This window comes from Bos taurus, chromosome 26, assembly GCF_002263795.3.
Source record: "Bos taurus isolate L1 Dominette 01449 registration number 42190680 breed Hereford chromosome 26, ARS-UCD2.0, whole genome shotgun sequence".
Classification (NCBI taxonomy): domain Eukaryota; kingdom Metazoa; phylum Chordata; class Mammalia; order Artiodactyla; family Bovidae; genus Bos; species Bos taurus.
Window position 1 is genome coordinate 6,949,550 of NC_037353.1, and position 25,363 is coordinate 6,974,912.

Sequence of the window (25,363 nt, forward strand, 5' to 3'; positions counted from 1 at the left end):
GAGGCACAGTATGAAGTCAGGAGTGGAGTCAGAAGCAGTATTACCTACCGTAGTACCTCCAGCCAGTGTTAAGGGAAGCATAATGCAAGTTCAATGCAATACGCTATGGCTCTAAACACTTCTTGTCTAATACTGAAGTAAATAGCATAGTTGTGCTATCCAACTCAAAAACCCCTACTGTAGCACAAATGGACAAACATAAAAATAGTTACTGTTGCCATCAGGATTTTTGGAAGGGGATTTCAAGCTACTTTTATGGAAGGGGATTTCTCCTGTCACCTGACGGCAACAGTAACTATTTACTGAACTGCGCACAGTCTCAGGGAGTTCCTAACATACTGTACTGGTGTCTAATATCAGGGATCCTCCACGTTCAGAAGAGTGGCCACTAATCGAATTCTCAAATATGGTTTTATCTACACAGTCTGGAATGCAGCAACTAGAATACATTTTTTCCTAGTTTTTGTTTTTAAATTTATATTTTAAACAGACACAATAGAACATGCTTTCATCTGGTTTACCCCACACTGATACAATGTGTTTAATGTATAAACTTGTATCAAACTGTCTTCTTAATCTTAACACTTAGCTCTGTGTGTGTGTACATGAAATAGAAATATGTGTGAAATATATAAAATATTCAAACCATATTATTTAATACAGTTATATATATATGTACTGTAATCTCAGTAGGTACTTATAACTACAGAATCACAGAATAACTACACCATTTACTTAATTTTTAAAGCAGTGGTGAGAATAATTATATGTTATATGCATAAGTATATACGACATGTAAATATACCTCATCTCCATTTATATATACATAAATTTATATTTTAGTTATTATGATTATAGAGTGCATAATTAAGTTAGTGAGCACTGCTCAGAACTTAGTAAGTAAATAAAGATCATAGAAACTCAGCTGGGTAAAAAGTGCCTTATGACTCCTCATTAAGTAAATGTGTTTACCTTTCATTTATTATGAAGAGGTTTTCTGAAAAGTAAATTGATGTTTATTTTTTGTTTAATGATTACATGATATAGTTCACTTTGTTGAAAACTCTGATATGCTGATATGAAAGTATTGGTACGGATTTAGGAACAAGAGTAATGAATGATTAGATAGAGAAGAAAAAATCTTTGGAAGAAAAAAATTAAAAAAGAAGACAGGACTTTCAAAAGCATTTAAAGAATGATTACCTACCAGTTCTACTCGTCCGAAACCTCCAACTCCAAGGGTGTCAATGATGTTGAAATCAGACAGCTTCAGGTTGGCGAAGAAAGCAGCTTCAGCTTCATATCTGGAGTTTTTGATGCGAAAAAATGGAAATTTCTTAGAGGTGCAAACACGAGTACCACGTACAACTGTACCGGAATGACATGACTGTGAGACAGGGTTTACCTGCTTAAATTCCATCTTGCTTTTAGAGTCTGCGTTTTCTCATACTCATAATTTTTTTTTTTGGTCCCAGTTGTGCAGAATAACCTAGATTTGAGCTTGTATTTTCAAAGTAGAAAAATACAAAGTACCCACTGCATGCCAGTCATGTGACTGATAAATCCAGTTATCAAATCAGTTACATCTCGGTGCTTTTCTACGCGTCTTCTTATGAGCACAGATTGTTTGTGTTGTTCTCTTTTGGTTTTGTTTTGGATTGTTTGGTTTTGCTTGGCTTTGTTTTTGCAGTTCAGTTTTTGGATGGCAGTTTCTCATTAGGTTCCCTTATCCACAGGCTGGCAGTGGCTCCTATTAATAATTATTAAAAGCGGCAAGATCATTGAGGTCTCTGGAGTGCAGTCACAGCCAGGTTTTATGAAAACAGATCCAAACAGCTGAGGACTGATGTGGAAATATCTGAAATGGATGGTTTCAGAAGCATATTCACATTCCTAAAAAGTGTCTTCCCTTCGTTTGTGATTACCCACTGACTCTCAGCTAGTAATCCCAGTGTCTTTAGGCTTGCCAGTTTCTTATATGAGTGGTGTGGAGGAGCACAGACTAGCCTTCAAAAGTCTAACTCTTCAGACAGGCAAATTGGACACATGCAAGTGGCCAAAATAAGTGTCTCCTGATGAGACAAGTGAATATGAGCTGCTTAAAATATCTCCTTGTTAAAAGGCTCTACTATTTTTAGAAAGGGCAGGAAGGCATAAAGATGATCCTCCCACTCACTAAAGTCAGGTCAGGGAGTAATTCAGCTGTCTCAAAAATAAAGTATTTGAATAGCTATGTGTAATCCATGACCTTCAACCAGGCAGTACCTGATTCAGTAGTATGCTATAGATAGACATGATGAACGTGCCTGAAATAATGATACTAAGACAGCTTGTTTATGTCGGGTTTTGGAAAGAATCATCCACAGGCATGTTTGGTGTTAAGCTGTGCTAACATGTTAGCTATTCCATTATGATCAAACACACATTCAGACTCCCCACTTGGGAGAAATGCGAAATAGCTTTCTAGGTGAGCTTTCAACAGTTTCTAGTTTAGGAGGACAGTTCTCCTTTTTCACACATCAATTCTTGAAAGACTCTTGAGAAGGTAAAAATAACATTGCTTCTCCTTTTAGCTGATTATGGGAAATCAACTCCTTCCAGTACACCTCTATAAATAAGACTGCTAGTCAATCTGAATGCTACTTGTAGACTTATCTCATTAACTACACAATCAAGAGATCAACATAATTCTTCAGGAGATGGTTTACTAGAATGGAACATAAGCAACAAATGTGCATTTCTAGCATTCCAACTGGGTCCCTGCTTTTGGAAAATTAAAGCTCCATCCCATTTAAAGGGTCAGTGGCACAGTTCACTCCAACAGGTGTCTAAAAGGGACATCTGTTGGGATCAGACCCAATGACAGTGTTTGTATGTGTTCAAGCATTTCCTGGCAGTCAAATTCTTAATGACTTTTTTTTGAATAATATTCCATGTGCTTGCTGGATTTAGAAATTTCAGATACTAAGGGAGTAAACTGTTTCAGACTACTCTGACACCATTTTATATATTTACAATATGGTGTTATTACTTAAGCTCTTGCAATGTCCCCCACCCACCCACCGACCCACATCCTTATATTTGAGCTTTGGAAAATTGGTCTGGAAATATCCAAACAAGTCATCTTCAGCCATTTGCTGCACATCAGAACTTCCTGAGCATCTTTTAGAAACCACTTAATAGGGGTCCCACCACAGGGCTAGTAAATCAGCAATGTCTGGAAGAAGTATCATATTATCTATACACTTTTACAGCTCCCTGGCTGACTCTCTGGGTGATTCTGATGAACAGTTAAGGGTTGAGAACAATAGTGCTAACCCCTCTGAAAGTCTCAGGAGGTTCCAGAAGCCAGATAATTCTGGGTTGGATTAAATTGATCCAAGAAAATCAGTAATTTTCCAATGAGTCTGGAGTGTGATGCATTCATGGCAAGAGTACTGTGGACTCTTATCACTTGGTCTTGACTCCTATCCCTGTTGTACTAGAACAATAGGAATGAAAAATAGCTTTGTAATGGCTAACACGGTTTTAAAAAAATACATTGATAAAGAAAGACATATACAGGATGCAAAAGTTTCCTAATTACTTTGCTATTATTTCTAGGTGAATTTTTAAAATACTTCCTTTAATTGGGTGATTTGTTTTGTAGTGGTTGGTGAAATACCTTTCGAAGGGGCAATTTGGTAATTGTGTGCTTAATCCTCCATTCTGTTCCCACTGGCCTCAGGTCATGATTTTTGGGGAAGACAAAGAATACAAAAACACTGTCAGAGCGCTTTCTTTTCCAAGCCAGGAAATGTTGCTTAGTATTTCATGTCTTTTTTTCTCTTTAAGGTTACTCTTTAGGAAGTCTCTTCATCATGGAGACTCTGTACACCTTTCCTTTTTGAATAAATAGCTATGTTTTTTAACATGGAAATCACCATCTGAAGAGACCTTTGTAAAAAAGCCAAACTAGAGATGATTTAGCTTCTTTAGGTGTCTAACCACTCCAGCTCATAAGTGAAGGGATATTTTCATTCTTTCTTGTTACTTAGAAATTATTTGAAAATAATTTTAATACCTCAGTTATGTTTTACAGCCCTTACAGTTGATGATTTTGAATGACAAAGGAGACAAAATAAGTTGGCTAGGTAAATGGCTCTTGCCCTATAAAACATCTTTTGTCTAAAGGACATAAATGTGGAGCACGAGTTCGTAGCTTACTTACTACTGCAGCCTACCAGGTCCAAGGAATTAGGCCCAGATTCACTCAAATCTAAAATATATCTGTGCAAAAGTGTTTATGAGAGGGACAGTAAGGCAACCATGAATATTCCTTGGAAGGATTGAAGCTGAAGCTCTAATACTTCGGCCACCTGATGCAAAGAGCCAGCTCATTGGAAAAGACCCTGATGCTCAGAAAGATTGAGGGCAGGAGGAGAATGGGACAACAGAGGATGAGATGGTTGATGGCATCATTGACTCAATGGACATGAGTTTGAGCAAATTTGGGAGCTAGTGAAGGACAGGGAAGCCTAGTGTGCTGCAGTCTATGGGGGTAGTAAAGAGTCAGGCACAACTGAGCAACTGAACAAGAGGGCATACAATTCCTGATGTTTGATTGCTTAAAATCTGGCAAGAAGTATGAAGTATATTTTCTAGTGTTCCTTAACTTAGAGGTACATATTTTTTAAAATAATACTATTATATACAGTTGACCCTTGAACAGTGCAAAGGTTAGGGGTGCTGACCCTCCAACAATCAGAAACTCATGTATAGTTAACAGTGGGCCTTCCGTAGTCACAGTTTTCCCGAATCTACAGCTCCACAGCCACCAGTTCAACCAAGTGCATCATGTAGGATTTACTGCTGAAAAAAATCTGCAGATCTGAGGATCCTCACAGTTCACACTCATATTGTTCAAGCGTCAACCATATTGAATGAACAAATGAATACAAGTATATTCATTAACTTTTTAAACACAGGGTGAGAGCAATGGATTCTCTTCCTTAAAAGTGCAAACACTGACATACTCTGTGACTTCAAGGAGCTTACAAACCCTCAAAATAGGTTAACAACCTGAAAATAACCACAACAAGAGAATAAGTGTGTGGGGTGAAATAGATCATATATCATTTCTTAAACACTGGAGAAGGAAATGGCAACCCACTCCAGTGTTCTTGCCTGGAGAATGCCACGGACAGGGGAGCCTGATGGGCTGCCGTCTATGGGTTCGGACATGACTGAAGCGACTTAGCAGCAGCAGCAGCATTTCTTAAACATGCCTGACAATATGATTCACCTGGCTCTTTGATGATCAGAATCCACAAGCACTCATCTGTACAGGGTACTCTTTAAATAGTGGCATATGGAACTTGTAAGAACTGCTAGAAAGAAACAAAGTTGCCTACATTTTCACCTTCTCTCTTCATTTCTCCTTATACACCAAAGGAAGTTCTAAAAGCAATGAGATGGCCGATTCATTTTGATATTTGGCAAAACTAATACAATTATGTAAAGTTTAAAAATAAAATAAAATTAAAAAAAATAAAAGCAATGAGAATGTAAATAAAGCTGCAGCTGTAAAGATGATGAGACATAGACACATACGCAAAATCTAGAAACAAAAATAATACTAGGATAATCTTAACCTATCTTTCTCTATCCAAAACCACATCTCTTCCAATATCACCAGCTTACACAAATCAAGAGTAAAATTCAGATGTCCTTTATTATTCACAATTTTTTTCTTGCTGTTGCCATAGGTCAATGAATCAACTCTGTCATCATTTCAAGATAACAGAATTAGGTTCTAGTCTTTATGACTGACCACTATTATTAAGAAGCAAACGTCTCTTCTTAATACCGAAAACAAAGTACAACCTGGTATAAAAATGTATGAAACTTAAAATGTTATCTTCATGTTGATACTGCAATAGCAGAAATGGTTCAGTGTTAATTTACAAAGCAAACAACAGTAGGTGCATTTTGAAAGTAAGGTCCAAGAATCCAAAGGGACATCCAGATGGGATACAAATGCCAGTAACTACAAGACAATGAAACAAAAGGCTAGTGTGGCCCTATTTACTCTAGCAAAATCTATAATTTAAATCTGTTTCAGAAGTCTACTCTTAAGTGTCTCCAAGGAAAATCAAATGGAATCCTAGTATATTTTAACCCACATGCAGATCAGTCACCACTGCTTGCCTGTGCTATCTCCTCTTGGGTATATTTTTATTTCCTGTTCAGTTTTATCAGACTTGGGGGAATCTATAAAATGTTTCAGTAAATACACATGAACTCTCATCTATGACTAAGTTTTTTACTCTATAACTTTTAATAGGTAAGATGAGATTCAAGGAGACAATGTCGATGCTAGACTTAAAAATAATGCAAGAGCACACCCTATCCTACAAACAGAAGTTCGTGACTTGTGATTCTGGCTCTGCCGGTGACTTAGTACTTCTAAGTCATGAATTCTTCAACATTTAGGCCTTTGTAAAAGTATCAACATACACTTAAGTAAATAGGGAAAAGTTGTATAGATATAGTCAGAAACCTAGCTTACTTAAATGTTCAGATGAATGCCTAGGAATCCTTTCACTTTTTATGTGATCAAAGAACATTAATACCTATAAATAAATATTTACAGAAATAGTTAAAGGAGGTAAGAAATCTTCAAAAGTTAGCCTTAAGCACAAAATATATACCTGGTCTAGGACACATGCAAGCTATAATGTTGGCCATCTACTGAATAAACACTTATTTGGTACATAGGATTTTAGGCAATAATAATTCCTGATTTAATAAAACTTGGTGCATTAATTTTTAATCTTGAAGAGTAAATACAGATTCAGCCAGACATTAACTATATATACAGAGAAAACAGAATTGGAAACTGGACCAATAATACTTATTTAACACAGATGTGATTTGGGTTTAAACTACTGGGACTATCGCCTCATTGTGCTACATTAATATTTTGTGAATATGAACGTAGTTACTACATGTCCTATTCCCTGATTCTAAAATGTTTGTAATTAAATAAGCTTAGTCACTAAAAGAAAAATGGATAGTCCTTAAATCTATAAGCAAGTCATCAGTCATCTCTTATTAATATAATTGTTTTATTTGAAAGTCTCATTGTTAAACTAACTTTAAAAGCAGAATCTTCTGACTTCATTAGAAAACTGTGAACTATTTTATTTTTTAAGGTTTAATAGGGAGGTTTAATAATATTTCAATATTTCCTATTGAAATAATATTTTTCAAATAACATTTTTATGAAAATCTATTATTACTGTAAGTTTTGGGGAAAAAAAAACTCTTTCAACATTAGAAACCCTATTCATATACTTCTAAACAAAAAGAAATGATCTTTAATTTGTCTGGCTGTAAAGCATACAGGTATAGTCACTATCTTTTAGGAGTAGTGGCAAAAACTTGAAGAAATAAAAGTTTGAAAGTAACTTAATGAATATAAAGTATTTCATTATGTCAATTTTCTCCAGAAAGTATAATCTCTTCTTCAGGGAATTTGAGATAGCATTAGTTTGCTTTCTGTACTTTCAAAATTGTGTTTTTTTCAGAAAAGTTTTTTTTTTTAAGTACTCTAGCCATGAAATAGTTCTACTTATTTTTCAAATGCATTCCCTTGAGAAGATACAGCCAACAGGAATACACAGAAGATTGCATTACTCATATCTGCTGCCTAATAAGAATGATAGTAATGCAATTTTTTTTTTTTAATTTAAGAAGCACTTTCTTCCAAGGACTCTAAAATGTCTCTCATTTAATTTATCCTTCCTGATTCTCTGTGAAGATGGGATAACAAATATTTTTACTTCTATTTTGCAACTGGGTTTCTTGCCTAGAGAATCCCAGGGACGGGGGAGCCTGGTGGGCTGCCGTCTCTGGGGTCACACAGAGTCGGACACAACTGAAGTGACTTAGCAGCAGCAGCAGCAGCAGACCAGCTGCTGATAAGTGATTGATTTCAGTAATTAAGCACTAGAAGAAATGGAACTAAAAACCTTGGGCATGTTTCACATTGTAGCATATTTACACTTATTCTCTAAAATTTGATTTCATCTTAAACAAGATAGAGAATCAGACAACTTTAAAGATGCTTTTATCTCAAAGTAGTAAGATACTATCGTGGTTCAAAATCTAGATCACCGCCACTGCGAGGTCCTCTCACCCAACTTTCACATTTTAAAAAAATGAAAGAACAAAGTCCAGAGATGGTAAGTGACTTGGCCGAAGTCACAAAGGTGCAGGCATAAGTGACTGGCATTTTGACTTACTATCTGTAATCCTTTTTACTATCTGATTCTATCATCACAGTTTTTTTTTTTAATTCTGGTATTTGTAAAATAAAGGCAAACATATAAGTTATAAAATATATTTGAATAATATACTATTTTGTTACACATTTACATCAAGAATGTGACTCCCATCTGAGTGCTGATGCCTTCTTGTCTTTGATGTGGCCTATGGGTGCGTGTGTTCTGATGAAATAAAAGGACTCAGAATGAAAGTACACTGCTGCTCAAGAGAGAAGTTTTAAAACTCCAAACATTAGAGCTGCATTTGTGAAAATGAGGAATAAGCTACCCAGCATTAGCTTGAAATATATTGACCATCATGCATTTTAGTTATTCTGTTTTTAAAGAGAGTCTGTGTAGTAATTTGAAAGGAATTTTAATTTTTCTGAAATAAGGGCCAAAGTAAATATCTATTGCCATGAAAAAAACTAGCAAGAAAGGAATTAAAGATTTTTTTCTTATTGGTGTTTGTTACTTAAACAGAGTCACTAGCCCATAATAAAGTTATTTATTTAGTTATTCAGCAATTATTATTTTTTATTTAGAGAATGCAGATACTTGCATGTAGCTATTCAAAGAAGAAAAGCATGCAGTCTCCAACATTATGCCAGAATAGTATTTCTTTCATGTAAGTGGACAGCCATCAGAGACTAGTGACCTGAGGGTTTTCTCTCATCTCCATGCATATTAACATCCCTCCTTCTCCCTTTCCTATGTCTCAGAATCTCATTCTGAGGCTTTTGCTTATGACTATGGTCTAGGGCTTCTCTGGTGGCTCAGAGGGTAAAGCATCTGCCCACAATGTGGGAGATCTAGGTTTGATCCCTGGGTGGGAAAGATCCCCTGGAGAAGGAAATGGCAACCCACTCCAGTATTCTGGCCTGGAAAACCCCATGAATGGAGAAGCCTGGTAGGCTACAGTCTATGGGGTTGCAAAGAGTCGAACACGACTAAGCGACTTCACTTTCACTTTTCACTCTTATGGACTAGGATGGTCCAGACTGGCACAGCAAAGGCCAGGAAGTTGAAGTTTAAGGGAAAGGAGGTAGGTAAAAATGATTGTTTCCGCCTTCACTGCTCCAATCCCTTTGCCTGTGGAAAGAATATCTATCCTCACTTATTGCCTCTTGTGCTCCGGAGTAAATATTCATTACAGCAGAACTTGCCTCCAATTTCCATGAGGACAGTGTTTGCCATAGATAACATTTCTAGAGAAGGGATGGGTAAAGACAGCCCAAGTTTTCTCCTCAAATATGAAAATATCTTTTCTACCCCCAAATTAAGAGCTCTTTCCCTTTTCTTATCCATTATTTTTATATGGGGTTTAAATATTGAAATAAATAAGAGAAATTTTAAGCTTAGTTAAATGTCATAATTAGTCTTAATTATAATCTTTATCAAGGGATCAGTCAGAAGATTGAACTAGGATCAGAAGGATTAGGTAAGACTTAAATGAACACGGCTGCTGCTAAGTCGCTTCAGTCATGTCTGACTCTGTTTGACCCCATAGATGGCAGCCCACCAGGCTCCCTCGTCCCTGGGATTTTCCAGGCAAGAACACTGGAGTGGGTTGCCATTTCCTTCTCCAAATGAACACTAGGGGTCAGCTTTTACTTCTAAATTCAGGGCCTTTGCTATGTACCTCAATTTTCATGGCTCCCCTTTATTTCTGAACGATTCTACGTGAACTTCAGAGCAAAGAGCTTGGGCATGTGGCCATGGTCACAGCAAGCCAAAGGAAGATAAGGCAGTAAGATTCAGTGTGTAGCAAGAAGAAAATAAGACTAGAAGCCACTCTCCCTGACCTCTAGGAATACAGGAAAAGAAGTGATCAGGAGTTGGCCCAGGACCGAGCCTGAGCAACACATTCTCATTTCTGTAAGATGCAGGGTTTGTATTAGACAGGTCTATAAGTTCACTTGCAGCCTGACCATTCTGGGAAATACACATGTGACGCACAGTCTTGGTTCCCACAGCTTCTCTTTTGCCTCTTTGTGCACGAATCCTGCTCTCCAATCCCTGACTCCTGAAGCTCTCATTTCAAGAAACATTACAGAAATTTTTGTTTAAGGGAGTCTTGCTCTCAGCAAAAGTAGGCAGAAGACCCCTGACTAACCAGTTGGTCAAGATATGTCTTGATGTTCAAAACAGAACTGCTAATGCATTTCCCCATAACACTGTAATATACCAGAGATGCCCTGTAACCCAGGATTCACATCAGAATTATGGGTTGAGTTAAAAACAGACCTTGATACAATGGTAGGATTTTGGACCAGGTATTAGTATTTTAAAGTAAGGTTAATAGATGTGTCTATACAGCTCTTAATACCAAGACTAATGATCATATGTAAATTAAGATTACTAATATTAAATTTGATACATATGTGACAGACATCTATTACAAAGGGTACAAGTATCACAGAGAAATGTATCCATAGTTCTAAGCAGTTATTCTCAAGTGGTCTGGAGAATACCACCCAATCTTGACACAGGGAAAGCCTATATGTCTTTTTCTTAGTAGAGAGAATATTAAGTGGAAAAGAAGAAAATTGAGCAAGAATTTTCCCATGTCACATAGTTCAGTAACAGTGATTATGCATTTAAGCAAATGAAGGCTCAGGGAATACCACCTATTTGTTATCAAGTCATTGCCGTCTAAATGCAAAATCTGGCATTGTTCTGTGCTGCAGCCAATACAACTGAATAATTAAGCAAACTATAGGGTTTGAGGCTTAAAAAAAATGATTTCCATATTTTGTTCAGATTTTCTTGGGTTTTACCTAATGACCATTGTCTGTTCCAAGAGCCCATCCATACTGTGTTTAACTACTATATGTCCTTAGATTCTCTTTGGCTATGCTGTTTCTCAGACTTGCCTTGTTCATGATGACCTTGACAGTTTTAAGCAGTACCAGTCAGGTGTTTTGTAGAGTATTTCTCAATTCTCATTTATTTGATGTTTTTCTCATGATTTCACTCAAGTTCTAAGTTTTAGGGGGTGGACCATAGAGGTCAAGTGCCATTTTCATCACTTCGTGTCAAGGATATATGCTATCTATATGATTTATCACTAATGACTCAGACCTTGATCGTCTGGCTCAGATAATAACTGCATAGTATTTAACAGAGTACATACTTACAGAAACCAACAAATACAAAAGGACTGTATTACAATGTGGTCTTCTCCATAATTTTTACCTTATAAATGCATCCCCCTCAAAATGAATTAACTTTACAAAGGTATTCTACATTTCCACACTGCTAAGGTTTCTGCTCAATAATTCAAAAGTATCATCATAAAATATACTGGTTAAGATTAGCACAGATGGCTACAATATTCAAAACTAGTATCTTTCCATACATTTTTACACAAATGATAGGAGTGGAGAGATAATGGTGGAACAACTCATTATCCTCAAATCACTGCCTCTTTTTTATGTGGGTATAGAGTCATTACAGGGAGAAGGCAATGGCACCCCACTCCAGTACTCTTGCCTGGAAAATCCCATGGATGGAGGAGCCTGGTAGGCTGCAGTCCATGGGGTCGCTGAGGGTCGGACACGACTGAGCGACTTCACTTCCACTTTTCACTTTCATGCATTGGAGAAGGAAATGGCAACCCACTCCAGTGTTCTTGCCTGGAGAATACCAGGGACGGGGGAGCCTGGTGGGCTGCCGTCTATGGGATCGCACAGAGTCGGACACGACTGAAGTGACTTAGCAGCAGCAGCAGAGTCATTACAGTAATTGTTTCTCTGAGTATATGCCGCAGTTGTCATGGAAGTCCAGGATTAATCAAATTTCACTTTAGCCATACTGTTGGTTTAGATAAATACTGCTATGGTGGGTGGAGTAAATTGGGAGATTGGGATTGATGTATATACACTACTGCTACTATGTATAAAATAGATAACTAATGAGAACCCACTGCATTGCACAGGGAAATCTACTCAGTGCTCTGTGCTGACCTCAATGGGAAGGAAACTCAAAAGAGAGAAGATGCATGTATACCTATAGCTGACTCACTTTGCTGTACAGTAAAAACACATTGTAAAGCAACTACATTGAAATGTAATTAAAATGAAATAAATTCTGCTGTAACATGTAAATGGAACTTCACTCCTGAGTTAACACATATTGGTCATATTTTGTGCTTTTCACAATGGTTTTAAAAGAGGACTACCTACATACCAACATATTGCATAGGATACTAAGTGGTTCTTTCAATAGGAAGTTGCAGACTGTGTACCTAAAATAAAAATGATGCATTTGATGTATCTTAAGTGAAGTGAAGTTGCTCAGTTGTGTCCGACTCTTAGCAACACCGTGGACTGTAGCCTACCAGGCTTCTCTGTCCATGGGATTCTCCAGGCAAGAATAATGGAGTAGGTGTTACCATTTCCTTTTCCAGGGGATCTTCCCAACCTAGGGATCGAACCTAGGTCTCCCGCATTGGAGGCAGATGCTTTAACCTCTGAGCCACCAGGGAACCACATGGTAAAGCTCCTTACTTGACACTTGTATAAATAATAATTGAATAGCACTATATCAGTTTTATTTTTTATAGTTAATAAATAATAGTGTGAAATGAAGGAAATTGGGAGGGGCATTTAGGCCTATTATAGTTATTCTTTATACCACTTAACAGGTTCAATTCAGTTCAGTTCAGTTGCTCAGTCGTGTCCCACTCTTTGTGACCCCATGAACCACAGCATGCCAGGCCTGCCTGTCCGTCACCAACTCCCGGAGTTTACCCATACTCATGTCCATTGAGTCAGTGATGCCATCCAACCATCTCATCCTCTGTCATCCCCTTCTCCTCCTGCCCTCAATCTTTCCCAGCATCAGGGTAGAGAATATTTTTTTCCATATTTGACTTTCATTTCCTTACAGATTTTCCAGGGATAGAGCTGACATCTTGGCCACATCCTATACTCAATTCTCTTTTTATGACTTCCTTTTCCTCATTGAATAAATTACTAGATTTTCTCTCAGGAGTTAGCAGCTAACCAAATTCACACAGTGTTGGTGGATTAATCTGGTCTTTTGATAAGAGAACAAGCTATACTTGTGATGAGAGCATCACTTTGACTTCCCTCTCTCTACTAGGTTTAACGATATGGGTGTTTGATGTTCACTTATCATGTTCAGAGAACAGACAGTGTCTGATTTGCCTTTTTGTAACTTTGCTGAAACGACAGCAGTGCAGAGGACAGAAAACCTTTCTTCTTCCCCGTTAGAACAGGACACTGATGACCTGAATTTAGGAACTGGTGCTGTGTCTTGGCACCTGTGAGCAGGCGTCCAGCAAAGTGAACTAGAGGGAACTGGGGGATTCATGGGGTGGGGCTGCAGAGAACAGGGGGCTTTCCTTCAGGAAGCTGAGCAATCAGAGTTTCATCCTTTCTATGCAACTTGTGGTATGTGGCTAGGAATATAGGAAAAACAGATGGAACCTCAGTGTAAATATATACAATATATAAAACATGAGAGAAATAATTACAAATTGAGAAAATCTATTTTTAGTAGTGCTTATTTTCACTGACTGCAAAGGAAATTTCAGTAATAATGAAATTATACTATTATGCTATTTGCATAAAGATACCACTTCAGAAAAATAATAGAAAATAGGTAATAAGGGAGACTGTGTGAGTTAGTCTGTGCGGTTTTATCTTTTAAAAAGTTAATACACTGATATTCTGGTGCCAACACATCCACTGTTACATTGATACCCATTTCAGAAACTGGATTGCTATCGGCCTTTCTTGCTGAAGTCAGTGGAGAATCAAGTCACTAGCATGGGCCACAAGATGATGTTGATGGAGTGAGTTATTCGACTTGCACAAAGTTAACTATTTTCATGTCTATAAATTGTGTTCCAGCCTATGTATGAAGCTGAAATAAGGCTCAAATCTATGTTTAATGTAAGACACAAGATTTGAAATAGTTTCAGTGAACATGATTATTAATTTCTAGAGCGTTACTTGCTAATTAGAAAATAAAGATGTAAAAAAAAAATCATCAATAAGAATTACTGCAGTTTTAAGTTTCGGGCTGCTAACGTTACACTTGCAGGCCTTGTCAAGTTTGTCCAGGACACATTTATATATACGGAGTAGAAGTCTATCCTCTCCGTCTAATCTTAAATATGACAGTTTAGAGTACTGCTGGACAATTTGTTCAGGAAGACCTATCTTAGGTGACATAACAAATGAGACCATATCTAGCATCAGATCAAGAATCTACTGACAGGCAAAAAGCTCTTCAATCATTAGTTTAAGTTTTACGGAAAGTTGTCTAAGGTGGATACTTTCTAGACCCTGGATCTTTGAAGCAGACTGATAAGTGGGACTATTTCTTTAATAGTGTTAGTTGCTCAGTCATGTCCAGCTCTTTGCAACCCTCTGGACTGCAGCCCACCAGGATCCTCTGTCCATGGGATCCTCCAGGCAAGGATATTGGAGTGGTTTGCCATTTCCTTCTCCATTTCTTTAATAGTAAGACCCCAATTATCTAGCACCATCTTTTTAGAAAATGATTATCAAAGCGAGTCCCTTCTAATTACCATGTAGATTTGTCACTTTTTTTAAATAAAGGTCTTTCTTAGGTGACATAACAAATGAGATCATTTGTTTATTATGGGGGATCAATATTTCTAGGATGGATTACTTTCTTTCAAACCATTTAAAGCATAATTTAGTGAATATAGTAGAGCATTCAGAAGATGACCCCAGACCATCATTTTATACAAGGAATTAGTGTGCTGTTACCGCTATTTAAGATAACTTTAATAAAACTTCTATAGTATTTGTTATTAGTTGCTCGATTTTTAGGTATTATCTGTTGATAGGAAGCCTATCCATCTTATCTCCCATTTCCAATCCAGACACACTCATTTTCTGCAAGCTATAAAACCATATAGCCAAATTTGTTATAATTGCAACTATAATATTTATACTTTTTGCAATCAGTGAGTACCTCCAGAGGCAATAAAATAAAATGATTAAACTATATGCATGCTCAGTCATGTCCAACTCTTTGTGACCCCATGGACTGTAGCCCACCAAGCTCCTCTATCCATGGGATTTTCCAGGCAAGAATACTGGAGTGAGTTGCCATTTCCTTTTTCAGGGGATCTTCCTAACTGAGGGGTCTAACCCACATTCTCCTTCATCTCCTGCATCGCAGGTGGATTCTTTACCACTGAGCCACTGGGGAAGCCTTTGGACAAATCCTAGCTCCATTATTCAGTGGCAATGAGAGTTTCAATAGCCACAGGATCCCTCTGTGCCTCACTTTTCTTTCTTTGATGGACATGCTAACCAAACCAACTCCATTGAGTTATAGTAAATGAGACAATATATGAGAAAGAAAACTAAGCAATAAATAATAATAAAACGATCACTAGCTCCCATGGATGTTTTATTGCATGCAAAGTGCTTTTCCTTGTTATTACTAATTGCCTGATCTTTCTGTCCATGGCTGTGTTCTAAGTTGTCTTTTTCTCCACTAGACTAGGATCTAGGTAGCAGATTAGCAATCCAACTAGAAATAAATGGTATGTTACTATATAGAGATAAAAATTAATTTAGGAACGTGCAAATATGCCATAAAGTTGATATTTTACTTCTTTTCTTTATATTCAATTTAATTACAATGATTTCATTGGTGGTTATGATGCTCCCATGAGATATTGTTAACTCTTTCTACTGCTGCTGTATAATACAATTTCATGTCTTTTGAGTATGTGAGGGCCTCCTTTTGAAATTTAATATAGCTTTTTTCAATTTTACTGAGAGTTACTCTTAGAGAATATGGAATTTATGAGTTGTCGTGTGGACGAAAGAAAAGCACAAAGCTCTCATGTTGCTTCAGAACAAGATCTTACCTTCAACTATTCCCTGAGCTTGAGAGGCAGAGCATACATCACCATGCTCTTATTCCCAGTCAAGCAATAGATACAGAGTCAGACAGTAACCATGGTAATCCAGAGCCTGGAAATGCCTGAAACCCAGTCTTGAGAGGCATTCGCAGAAAGTGTGAGGGCGTCCTTTCCGAGGACGAATCGTTGCCAAAATCAGAATTGCCAAGAAGCTGCTCAGTGACTTAACCCCACAAACAGACCCCTCTCCCATTTTCCTGGGGCTTTACTTAATATGTGTCACTTTGTAAAGTCACCTTGAGGGCAGTTCATTGGGAAACAAGACTAAGACTTGGTCAAGTTCTAGTGGCACAGAGGATCTCACGGGTTTATTAACATGCGGGTGAAACTGAGCATGCCCCATTCTGGACCAAAGAGTTGTACCTGCAAAGGCACAAAGGTTCAGAGAGGGATGGCTGAATGTCCAACCTTTTACTTGCTTGCCTTTGGTAACTAATTGTAACACTCCTTTGATAAAGGCTTATTAGAGCATAATGTCTTCACCCCACTGAATAATGTTTATTAGAGGAACATTCCCAGAGGAGAGTTTTGGAGATAAAATAAATTGAAGAAAGAGAAAATTCCTTCTTTATCATTTTACTGACAAATGACAATAGAAGAAAAAAAAAGACACAAAAGATCTGTTTTCTTTTTTTTTTAGGCTCCATCAAAGCACATTTGCAACATTTCATCATGTTACATGAATTTATTAGCTATGCTTATAATATATGATACAGTTAACATCGCATGGGGCTGTTTTATGGCAGTGGAAAAATACTCATTAAAAAAGCTAAATGTTTTTGAGATGAAGGTGACACGATAAGGCTTTGGAATCCACTTATTGCAGTCATTTCATGGATATCCATTTTAGCAATTATTATCAGTGGTCTATTTCCACCTAGGGATGCTGACCTGAAGAGCCTGGTCTGTATTGCACAGGTTCTGACTAAGGCCCATAGTCCTCCAGACATGGACACATAAGAGCACGATCAAGAAGAGCATCTTCACCATGCATATAATTCTACTGTTATCATTCCATGTCTGTGTGCTCCACTAAAATCAAACATCTCTTTCTTCATGTGCCTGGCACTGTGCCATGTGCTCTTCGAGAAGCTTACTTAGTAAAGAGGAGCAGGTACACAGCCTGGCAGGAAATACACAGAAGAGCATTACGAACCACAAGAGAAAAACCTGAAACATAGGCCTCTCATTCTCAGGCTTGATTTGATCACTTTTTAAATAAGGGTTGCCTGGTTGGGACAAATGCAAAAAAGCAGAGGCTTCCAAGTCAAATGATACTCCCTAAAAGTTTTAACAGCAACAGCTGCGGCCCCTTTAAGTTCAGGTCTCCTCCTTCCAGACCAGATTCTTTCTGAGATCAGCAGTGCAGTGGCTTAAATTCCTGGTTTAGCTGCTACCTCTTCATTTCACATCTTTTACTTTCTATTGAAAATCCAAATCAGTTGGGAAACTTAGACCAAGTAAATGAAAATGAGGCTGTAATGTTTATGGCAGTGATGCAATTGAGAACTACAATTGCACAGAAAACTGCATTTCAGAAGAAAGGTTTTCTTTTCATTTGGAAGAATGTTACCAGGATGATGACTTCGGCTTAACCTACCCACACTTGAACTTCAAATTGACTTGCCTTTAAAGAATTCCAAATCATGAGAAAACGTATACCACCTGCTTTAGATTTTCTAACAGAAAGTGAACATTTGAGTTTTGCAGCTAAAACAGGCATTTAAAGCTATGGCATCGCTAACTTCCTCTGGAAGGAGAAGGAGATCTGAAATCAGAAACATAAAGTTAAGAAGTAACATGGAGAAATGATCAGTTTTTCATTGCGTACAAAACAATGTCTCCCTCATTACCCATAGAGAAACAATAATAATATAACTGGGCACACGCGCACTACAACTTCATCAGGAATTGAAAAGAGGAAACTTTTGGGTACTTGTCAACCTGGTATGATATTTACAGATGTTTCTCCTATTTAGGTCTTTTAATATTATTATGTGTAATTAGTTCTTGTGAGAAAACTGCCTTCCGTTTGTACAATCTATATGTCATTTCTGAATTGAATACATTTTATCCTCTGTTGTACCTCAATGGAAAGAAAAGACTCTTAAGTGTTACCACCAAGTGTTGGCTGGATAAGAAGTATTTCCTTATCGGTATTACTCATGAAATGGGGCTGAAAATCTTACAAATGATGTGAGAGGAGTTTGGAACTAACTCCTGTCTTCATGTTGCCTTCATACACTATCTTCCTTTGGCTATACTTCAAGAATAATAATGAATAACAATAATTCTTCAATCTGCTTCAAGGACCACATGTTAAAATTCTCTTCCACTAAGAACAGGTGTCTGACAAAATATGAGATCTCTTGCAATTTAGGATTATGTATTCATTCCCCCCCCCCGCCCCCTGTAACACTAGATCTAATGACACTGAACAACGTCTGCCCACTTTCAGAGGAATTAAAAGTATACCTTAAGTTCAAATCAATGACGATGACAGCCATTTGATCCAATTCATAAAGTTTTCAGTCCTTTTTCCCCCCATGGATTGTGACATTTACTTAAATGATAGTTACAAGACATCTAATAGTCCTGAAAGAAGGCAAACAACTTATTTTTTTTTTCCTGCTCTGGAGTTCCTGATGTTCATTGGAACACCCTGTGATCAGGAATTCAGCTGTCCCTGCCAATGGTGCAAGCCTCTGAGAGATGCCTAGGGCAGGCTTGACCCATTTCACAACTGGTTATGACACATTTTTCAGTCCTTATTTTTCAGCATGGAAATAATATCTCAATTGACCTAAAACCACAAAGTACATTTTCAATGTGGGTAAGACATGACCTTTGCCCTGCATGTTTTATAATGGAAACCAAGTGACCAAGAGTTACAAAAATTATCCCCAGGCTAATGACAGAATGAGCCTGCTGTGAGAGACAGACTGATTCCAGGAAAACTCTGTAATCTTTTTAGCATTTACCAATCTAACTCTCTTGAGATTGGTAAATGATACAAGTCAGTTATGCTAAAAGACACTTGAGACACTACGGTAAATAATGAACCAGCTAAGACAAGGTGAAATAAAACCTTGGAATTATTTTAGACCATTTAAGCAACCTGAACATTACAATGAAGATGAAACTCAAAGTTCCTATATTTTCAACAGAATCAGGCAGTTCTATGATATCATGAAATATTTTTAGCAAATTACCAGTAAATCAAGCATATGTCAGCCACTGTTAAAAATAGAGGCTAAGAATACAGCAGTGGACACAATATACCAAAAAAAAAAAAAAAAAGTCTTCCCCCTTCATGTGCTTTACATACTGGTAGAGGAGAAAGACAGACAGACAAGTAAAATACAGTATGTTAAATTGTGGTAAATACTATAGAACAAAATTAGGCAAAGAAGATGGACTAGGGCTGCCAGAACAGGAGCTAGGGGACTACAAATTTTAACTCTAGTATTTAGGGAAACCAGTCTGTTGTTCCATGTCCAGTTATAACTGTTGCTTCCTGACCTGCATATAGATTTCTCAAGAGGCAGGTCAGGTGGTCTGGTATTCCCATCTCTTTCAGAATTTTCCAGTTTATTGTGATCCACACAGTTAAAGGCTTTGGTATAGTCAATAAAGCAGAAATAGATGTTTTTCTGGAACTCTCTTGCTTTTTCCATGATCCAGTGGATGTTGACAATTTGATCTCTGCACCCTGCTTATTTAACTCATATGCAGAGTACATCATGAGAAATGCTGGACTGGAAGAAGCACGAGCTAGAATCGAGATTGCCGGGAGAAATATCAATAACCTCAGATATGAAGATGACACTACCCTTATGGCAGAAAGTGAAGAGGAACTAAAAAGCCTCTTGATGAAAGTGAAAGTGGAGAGTGAAAAAGTTGGCTTCAAGCTCAACATTCAGAAAACGAAGATCATGGCATCCGGTCCCATCACTTCATGGGAAATAGATGGGGAAACCATGGAAACAGTGTCAGACTTTATTTTTTGGGCTCCAAAATCAATGCAGATGGTGACTGCAGCCATGAAATTAAATGATGCTTACTCCTTGGAAGGAAAGTTATGACCAACCTAGATAGCATATTGAAAAGCAGAGACATTACTTTGCCAACAAAGGTCCATCTAGTCAAGGCTATGGTTTTTCCATTGGTCATGTATGGATGTGAGAGTTGGACTGTGAAGAAGGCTGAGCACCGAAGAATTGATGCTTTTGAACTGTGGTGTTGGAGAAGACTCTTGAGAGTCCCTTGGACTGCAAGGAGATCCAACCAGTCCATTCTGAAGGAGATCAGCCCTGGGATTTCTTTGGAAGGAATGATGGTAAAGCTGAAACTCCAGTACTTTGGCCACCTCATGCGAAGAGTTGACTCATTGGAAAAGACTGATGCTGGGAGGGATTGGAGGCAGGAGGAGAAGGGGACAACAGAGGATGAGATGGCTGGATGGCATCACTGACTCGATGGACGTGAGTCTGAGTGAACTCCGGGAGTTGGTGATGGACAGGGAGGGCTGGCGTGCTGTGATTCATGGGGTCGCAAAGAGTCAGACACGCCTGAGTGACTGAACTGAACTGAACTGAACTGAATTAGGGAAAGTCTAACTGAAAAGGAGATATCTTGTGAAGGCCTGGCCCATGTGAAATCTGGGGTTAGAGTATTCTGATCAGAGGAAACAAACTGTAGTTACTCTGAGGCAAGAGTGTGTCTGGTATGTGTTCACTATAGAGGCTGGAACTGAGGGAAGGCAGGAAAGAGGAGGAAGAGATGAGACTGGGGGCCAGGTGGCTGGCAGAAGGCATCAAATTGCCTATGGCCTCACAGACCACTGGGAGGATTTGACTTTCACTCTGAGTGGAAGGTTTTGAGCAGTCTCTTTTTTATAGACTCTAGGTTGAAAATAGACAATAGGAGGACACAGGTGGAAATATGGAAACAAGTCAGAAGCCACTGCAATAATTCTGACCAGAAAAGACATGGTGTGCACTGAGATGGTAACTCAGAGTGGCTAGTGTAGGGACATATTCTGAAAGTTGAGTCGACAGGATCTGATGTTAGATGAATATGAAGTGTAAGTGAAAGAGAAAAAGGATGATTCTAAAGTTTTGAGCCTCAAAAATGGGAAAGACAACTCTATTTATTGAAATATGGAAAAATGCAAAAATACCAGGTTTGGAGGAAAAGTAGGAGTTCAGTTTTGATATTTTAAGTTTGTGATGTATATGATTCATAGCCATTGGATATCTGATGTTCAAAAAGACCTCTGGACTGGAAATATAAACCTGGGGGTCACCAATATATAGATGGTACTGAAAATTATGAGACAACCCAAGATCACCAAGGACGAAAGTATAGTCAGAGAGGAGATCCAAGGACTGAGCCCTGCATCACACAAAAACTGGAAGGTCACAGAGATCAAGAGGAACCAACAAAGAAGTAAGTAGAGATGAAATAGTCAGTGAAGAAGAAAACACCAGGAGAATAGAGTGAATGAAAGCCAAGTGAAAAATTGTTACAAGAAAAAGTAGCCAGTTGTATCAAAAGCTATGTACAGGTCAAACTGGATAAGAAATGAGAATCAAAAATCATTGAATTTAGCATGTTGGAGTTCACTAGTGTCCTTGGAATAAACAGCATTAATACAAGGCAGTGTGTTTTTCTATCAACAACATTAACAAACACATATATCTATTTTACCTAGTGAAAGCGTAGTATGTGACAGTCATTATACTAAATGCTTTACACTTCTACTTTATTCTCACAAAAACAACCCCTCCCCGAGGAAACTAAAGCACAGACAGTTTACTAACTTTCCAAGATCACATTGCTTGTAAGGAATAGAAATGGGTTTTCTATGCAAGTCTGAGTCTAGAATCGATGCTGCAAATCACCATCTGATTCTTACCATCATCATCTATTTACTTACCTACAAAGTCCCATGATATCACATGTTTAGTGTTTTCAGTGGTGAAGATTTACTTAACTCACTGGCCCGTAATAAATATTTATAAGAAAATGAAAGCTTGTGAAATACAAAGACCATAAATCTAGGTAGCAATTCATATTATTGTAGTGGGGTTGCAATTTAAGAATGGGTTGACTTTGGTTCGTTAGCATTATTAAGAGACTAAAACCCTTCTGTCTTTGACCATTTTCTTCCTAGGGGACATCTGGGTAGTCCTAAACAACAGGAGAGGGTAGAAGTAAGCAAATTTTCCCTGAAGAATACTATGCTTCCCCCATGGGTGAACTATACTGACTTCTTAAAAGGGGTGACCCTCCCACCCCAGTTCACTGGCTCTGAGGCATCAAACGGATGATTCTAAAGGAAGATCAAGGACTGTTTACTGGAGGGCAAGGCCCTCTAACTCATTCACACAGTCTCTCAACCCTGGAAACAGAGAAGCAGATGGTGATGGAATACTCTCATCTCCATCCTCAACAGACTCCCAAGTTCAAACATCAATAAAGTGACATTTATCTAACTATCCAAACTATTCTCATGAACACTTAACCAACTCTGCTTCTAGAATTCTGAAGTCTGAAAGTACTAAACCCAACAGCATAAAAGTCTATCTTAATTTTTATTAAAAGTTTTAGTATTCACTTAGCTTTTTGGTTTATAAATTAAAAAAAAAGACTACTTTAAGAAAGAAACACTATCCTATTTTGCATTTATTGCATATTTAGAAATATTAAGCCTATAGTAGACACTCAATAAAATATATGTTGATTTTTAAAGTCTCATTTCAGACCGATTTATCTTTGTGTGTGTGTGAATTAAGTGAAAAATATCTACTACAGCTCCCCATTTGTTGACTTAATTTCTTCACTGACTTAATGAATCCCTATGTGAATATTCATATTATTTAAAAATCAATACAACTTAATATCTAGAACTCGCAGAGTTTCTTTTAAAACAATATTTAATAAAGTTTCTATTTTTATCTCTGTATGCAAAGAACTAAGTATGATGAAATATGCTGCTTTCAAATAATCTTAAGTAGTAGCAAAACAAAACAATAAAGATTCATTGATTTACTTCTTGAAATAAAATTTACTGTAGCATATTCATTCAGCATGCTTTCTATATTAGATCCTAATAAAGCTTATACAGTAAGGATTTAACGCTGCAGAACAAATTATCTAAAATGTATTGGCTTGAAATAACCATAAACATCTATCATCTTATCATTTCTGTGAGTCAGGAATTTGGGATTAGCTTATCCAGGCAGTCTGTCTTGGGGTCTCTCATGGAGATGTCATCTGAAGCCTGACTAGAACTGAGGGTTTGGTTCCAAGGCAGCTCACTCAAATAGTTGACAAGCTGGTGTTCATTGCTGGCAGGGCCTCCCAGGTCCTCTCCATGGGTGTTTCTCCACAAGTTGCCTGCACGTCCTCATGACATGGTGACTGGCTTCCTCCCAAAGCAGGGAATCTCAGACAGTCAGGCAGAGGCCACAGTGTTTTATAACCTAGCTTCAAAAATCACACACCAGTTACTCCCACAGTTCTGTTGGTCACATGAGTAGTGGTCATCCACTGTGAGAGGTGAAGACAGGGCATGAAAACCAGGGAGTGAGGCTCACTAAAGGCCATTTTAAAGCTGGCAGTTCTTTGATGAGGATTAAATACTTGGACTTAATTCTCTCTCTCTCTTGTTTTTCTTTTTGACTCTTCCCTCTGGATCATCACTTCTTTCCAAGTCATACTTAGTTTCCCATTTTTGAAATTGAAAGCTGCTCATTTTTGAAGTTGACGAGAAATGTGAGGTTCTGAAGCCCTCTTCATTTTGTGTGGCCTTGGTTGCTTTTGGTCCAAGCTGGTGATGCTTTGTCAGTATGATTCTCTTAACTTCGTGGGTCTCTGATGAATTCTGCTTAAGTTCATTCCATAGACAAAAGCCATACCTGCAGATCTCTTTAACATAAGGTTTTTTCAACTTCAGGCTTCTGCTGAGACAGCTGAGGCACAACACCCTTAGACATTTTAGAAACTCTATTGTCTGATTGAATAGGTCTCTGAGACAAAACTTTAAGTACTCCTGAGGTCATCACGAAAGATTTCACAGGCATGACTTTAGCTTCATATTTATCTCATTGTTTCCTGACAGTGTCCAGGATTCGATTTTGCTTGGAAGTCACTTCTTAATTTTAGCATCATTTGTCATCTAGAGAGGCCAAGAATTATTAAAACCAGAAAGTCCTGGCTCATTCCTTTTTGGCATTCCTTCATTTAATTTATTTCTCTCATATCACATTTTCCATAAGCAGCAAGAAGAAACCAAGCTGCACCTTCAACACTTTACCTTGGAAATGACTCCTTAGCCACATTATCCAGTTCACCAGATATTTATACTATCTACGTCACCACAGGTGACAATGTTTCCAAACTTCCTGACACCATGAGGGTTCCCTTTTCCCCAGTTTCCAGTAGCATCTTCCTCACTTTTCTTTATGTCCTCAGTGGGAGCTTCCTCAAAGGCCATCAGACTCCAGCTAAGTTTCTTCAAAGCTTATGTCTACCTACCTATTCCATTCTTCTCTCTTACACATTACATTTTTTGATGGTAGCACCAACATTCCAGGAACCAAAGTACGTGTTAGTTATCTAATGCTGCATTAAAAAATGATCCCCAAACTTAATGGTTTAAAATGATTAGTTGTTTCACGCATTTAATATCTCAGAGTTTCTATGGGTCTGTTGGTCTGGAGTGGCTTAGCTGGGAAGTTCTATCTTGGGGTTAATCATGATGTTGCAGTCAAGATGTCAGCTGGAGATACAGTTTTCTGAAGGCTTGACTGGGACAGAAGGATCCCATTTCAGGCTAACTCACTGCTATGGTTAGCTGTTGGCAGGAGACACTGTATGTTCTCCATCTTATGGTGACTGTCGCACACAGAGAGCAAGGTGGAAGCCACAAAGTCTTTTACAACCTAGCATCAGATTTCAAACAATGTCACCTTCACAGTATATACTGATGACAGGCCACCCATGATTGAGTGTGGGGGAGCACAATGAAAGGGTGAGAATACCAGGCGGTAAAGATCACTAGAGACCATCTGCAAAATCTGGCCACCACCATGTACTGAGTTGA

At 37.9% G+C, this 25,363-nt stretch overlaps 1 protein-coding gene and 1 non-coding gene across 4 annotated transcripts in view; both read right to left on the minus strand.

The window, feature by feature from the left end:
* The window catches only part of PRKG1 (protein kinase cGMP-dependent 1), a 1,418,431-nt gene that overhangs the window by 54,252 nt on the left and 1,338,816 nt on the right, over positions 1-25,363 (minus strand). For all 3 annotated transcript variants that reach the window (XM_005225353.4, XM_059881733.1, NM_174436.2), the window contains 1 exon segment: positions 1,208-1,304. In XM_005225353.4, coding sequence (XP_005225410.2) covers positions 1,208-1,304 — 97 coding nt within the window.
* TRNAW-CCA (transfer RNA tryptophan (anticodon CCA)) lies at positions 12,727-12,798 on the minus strand. The gene has a single exon. It is a non-coding gene; the product is annotated as a tRNA-Trp (tRNA).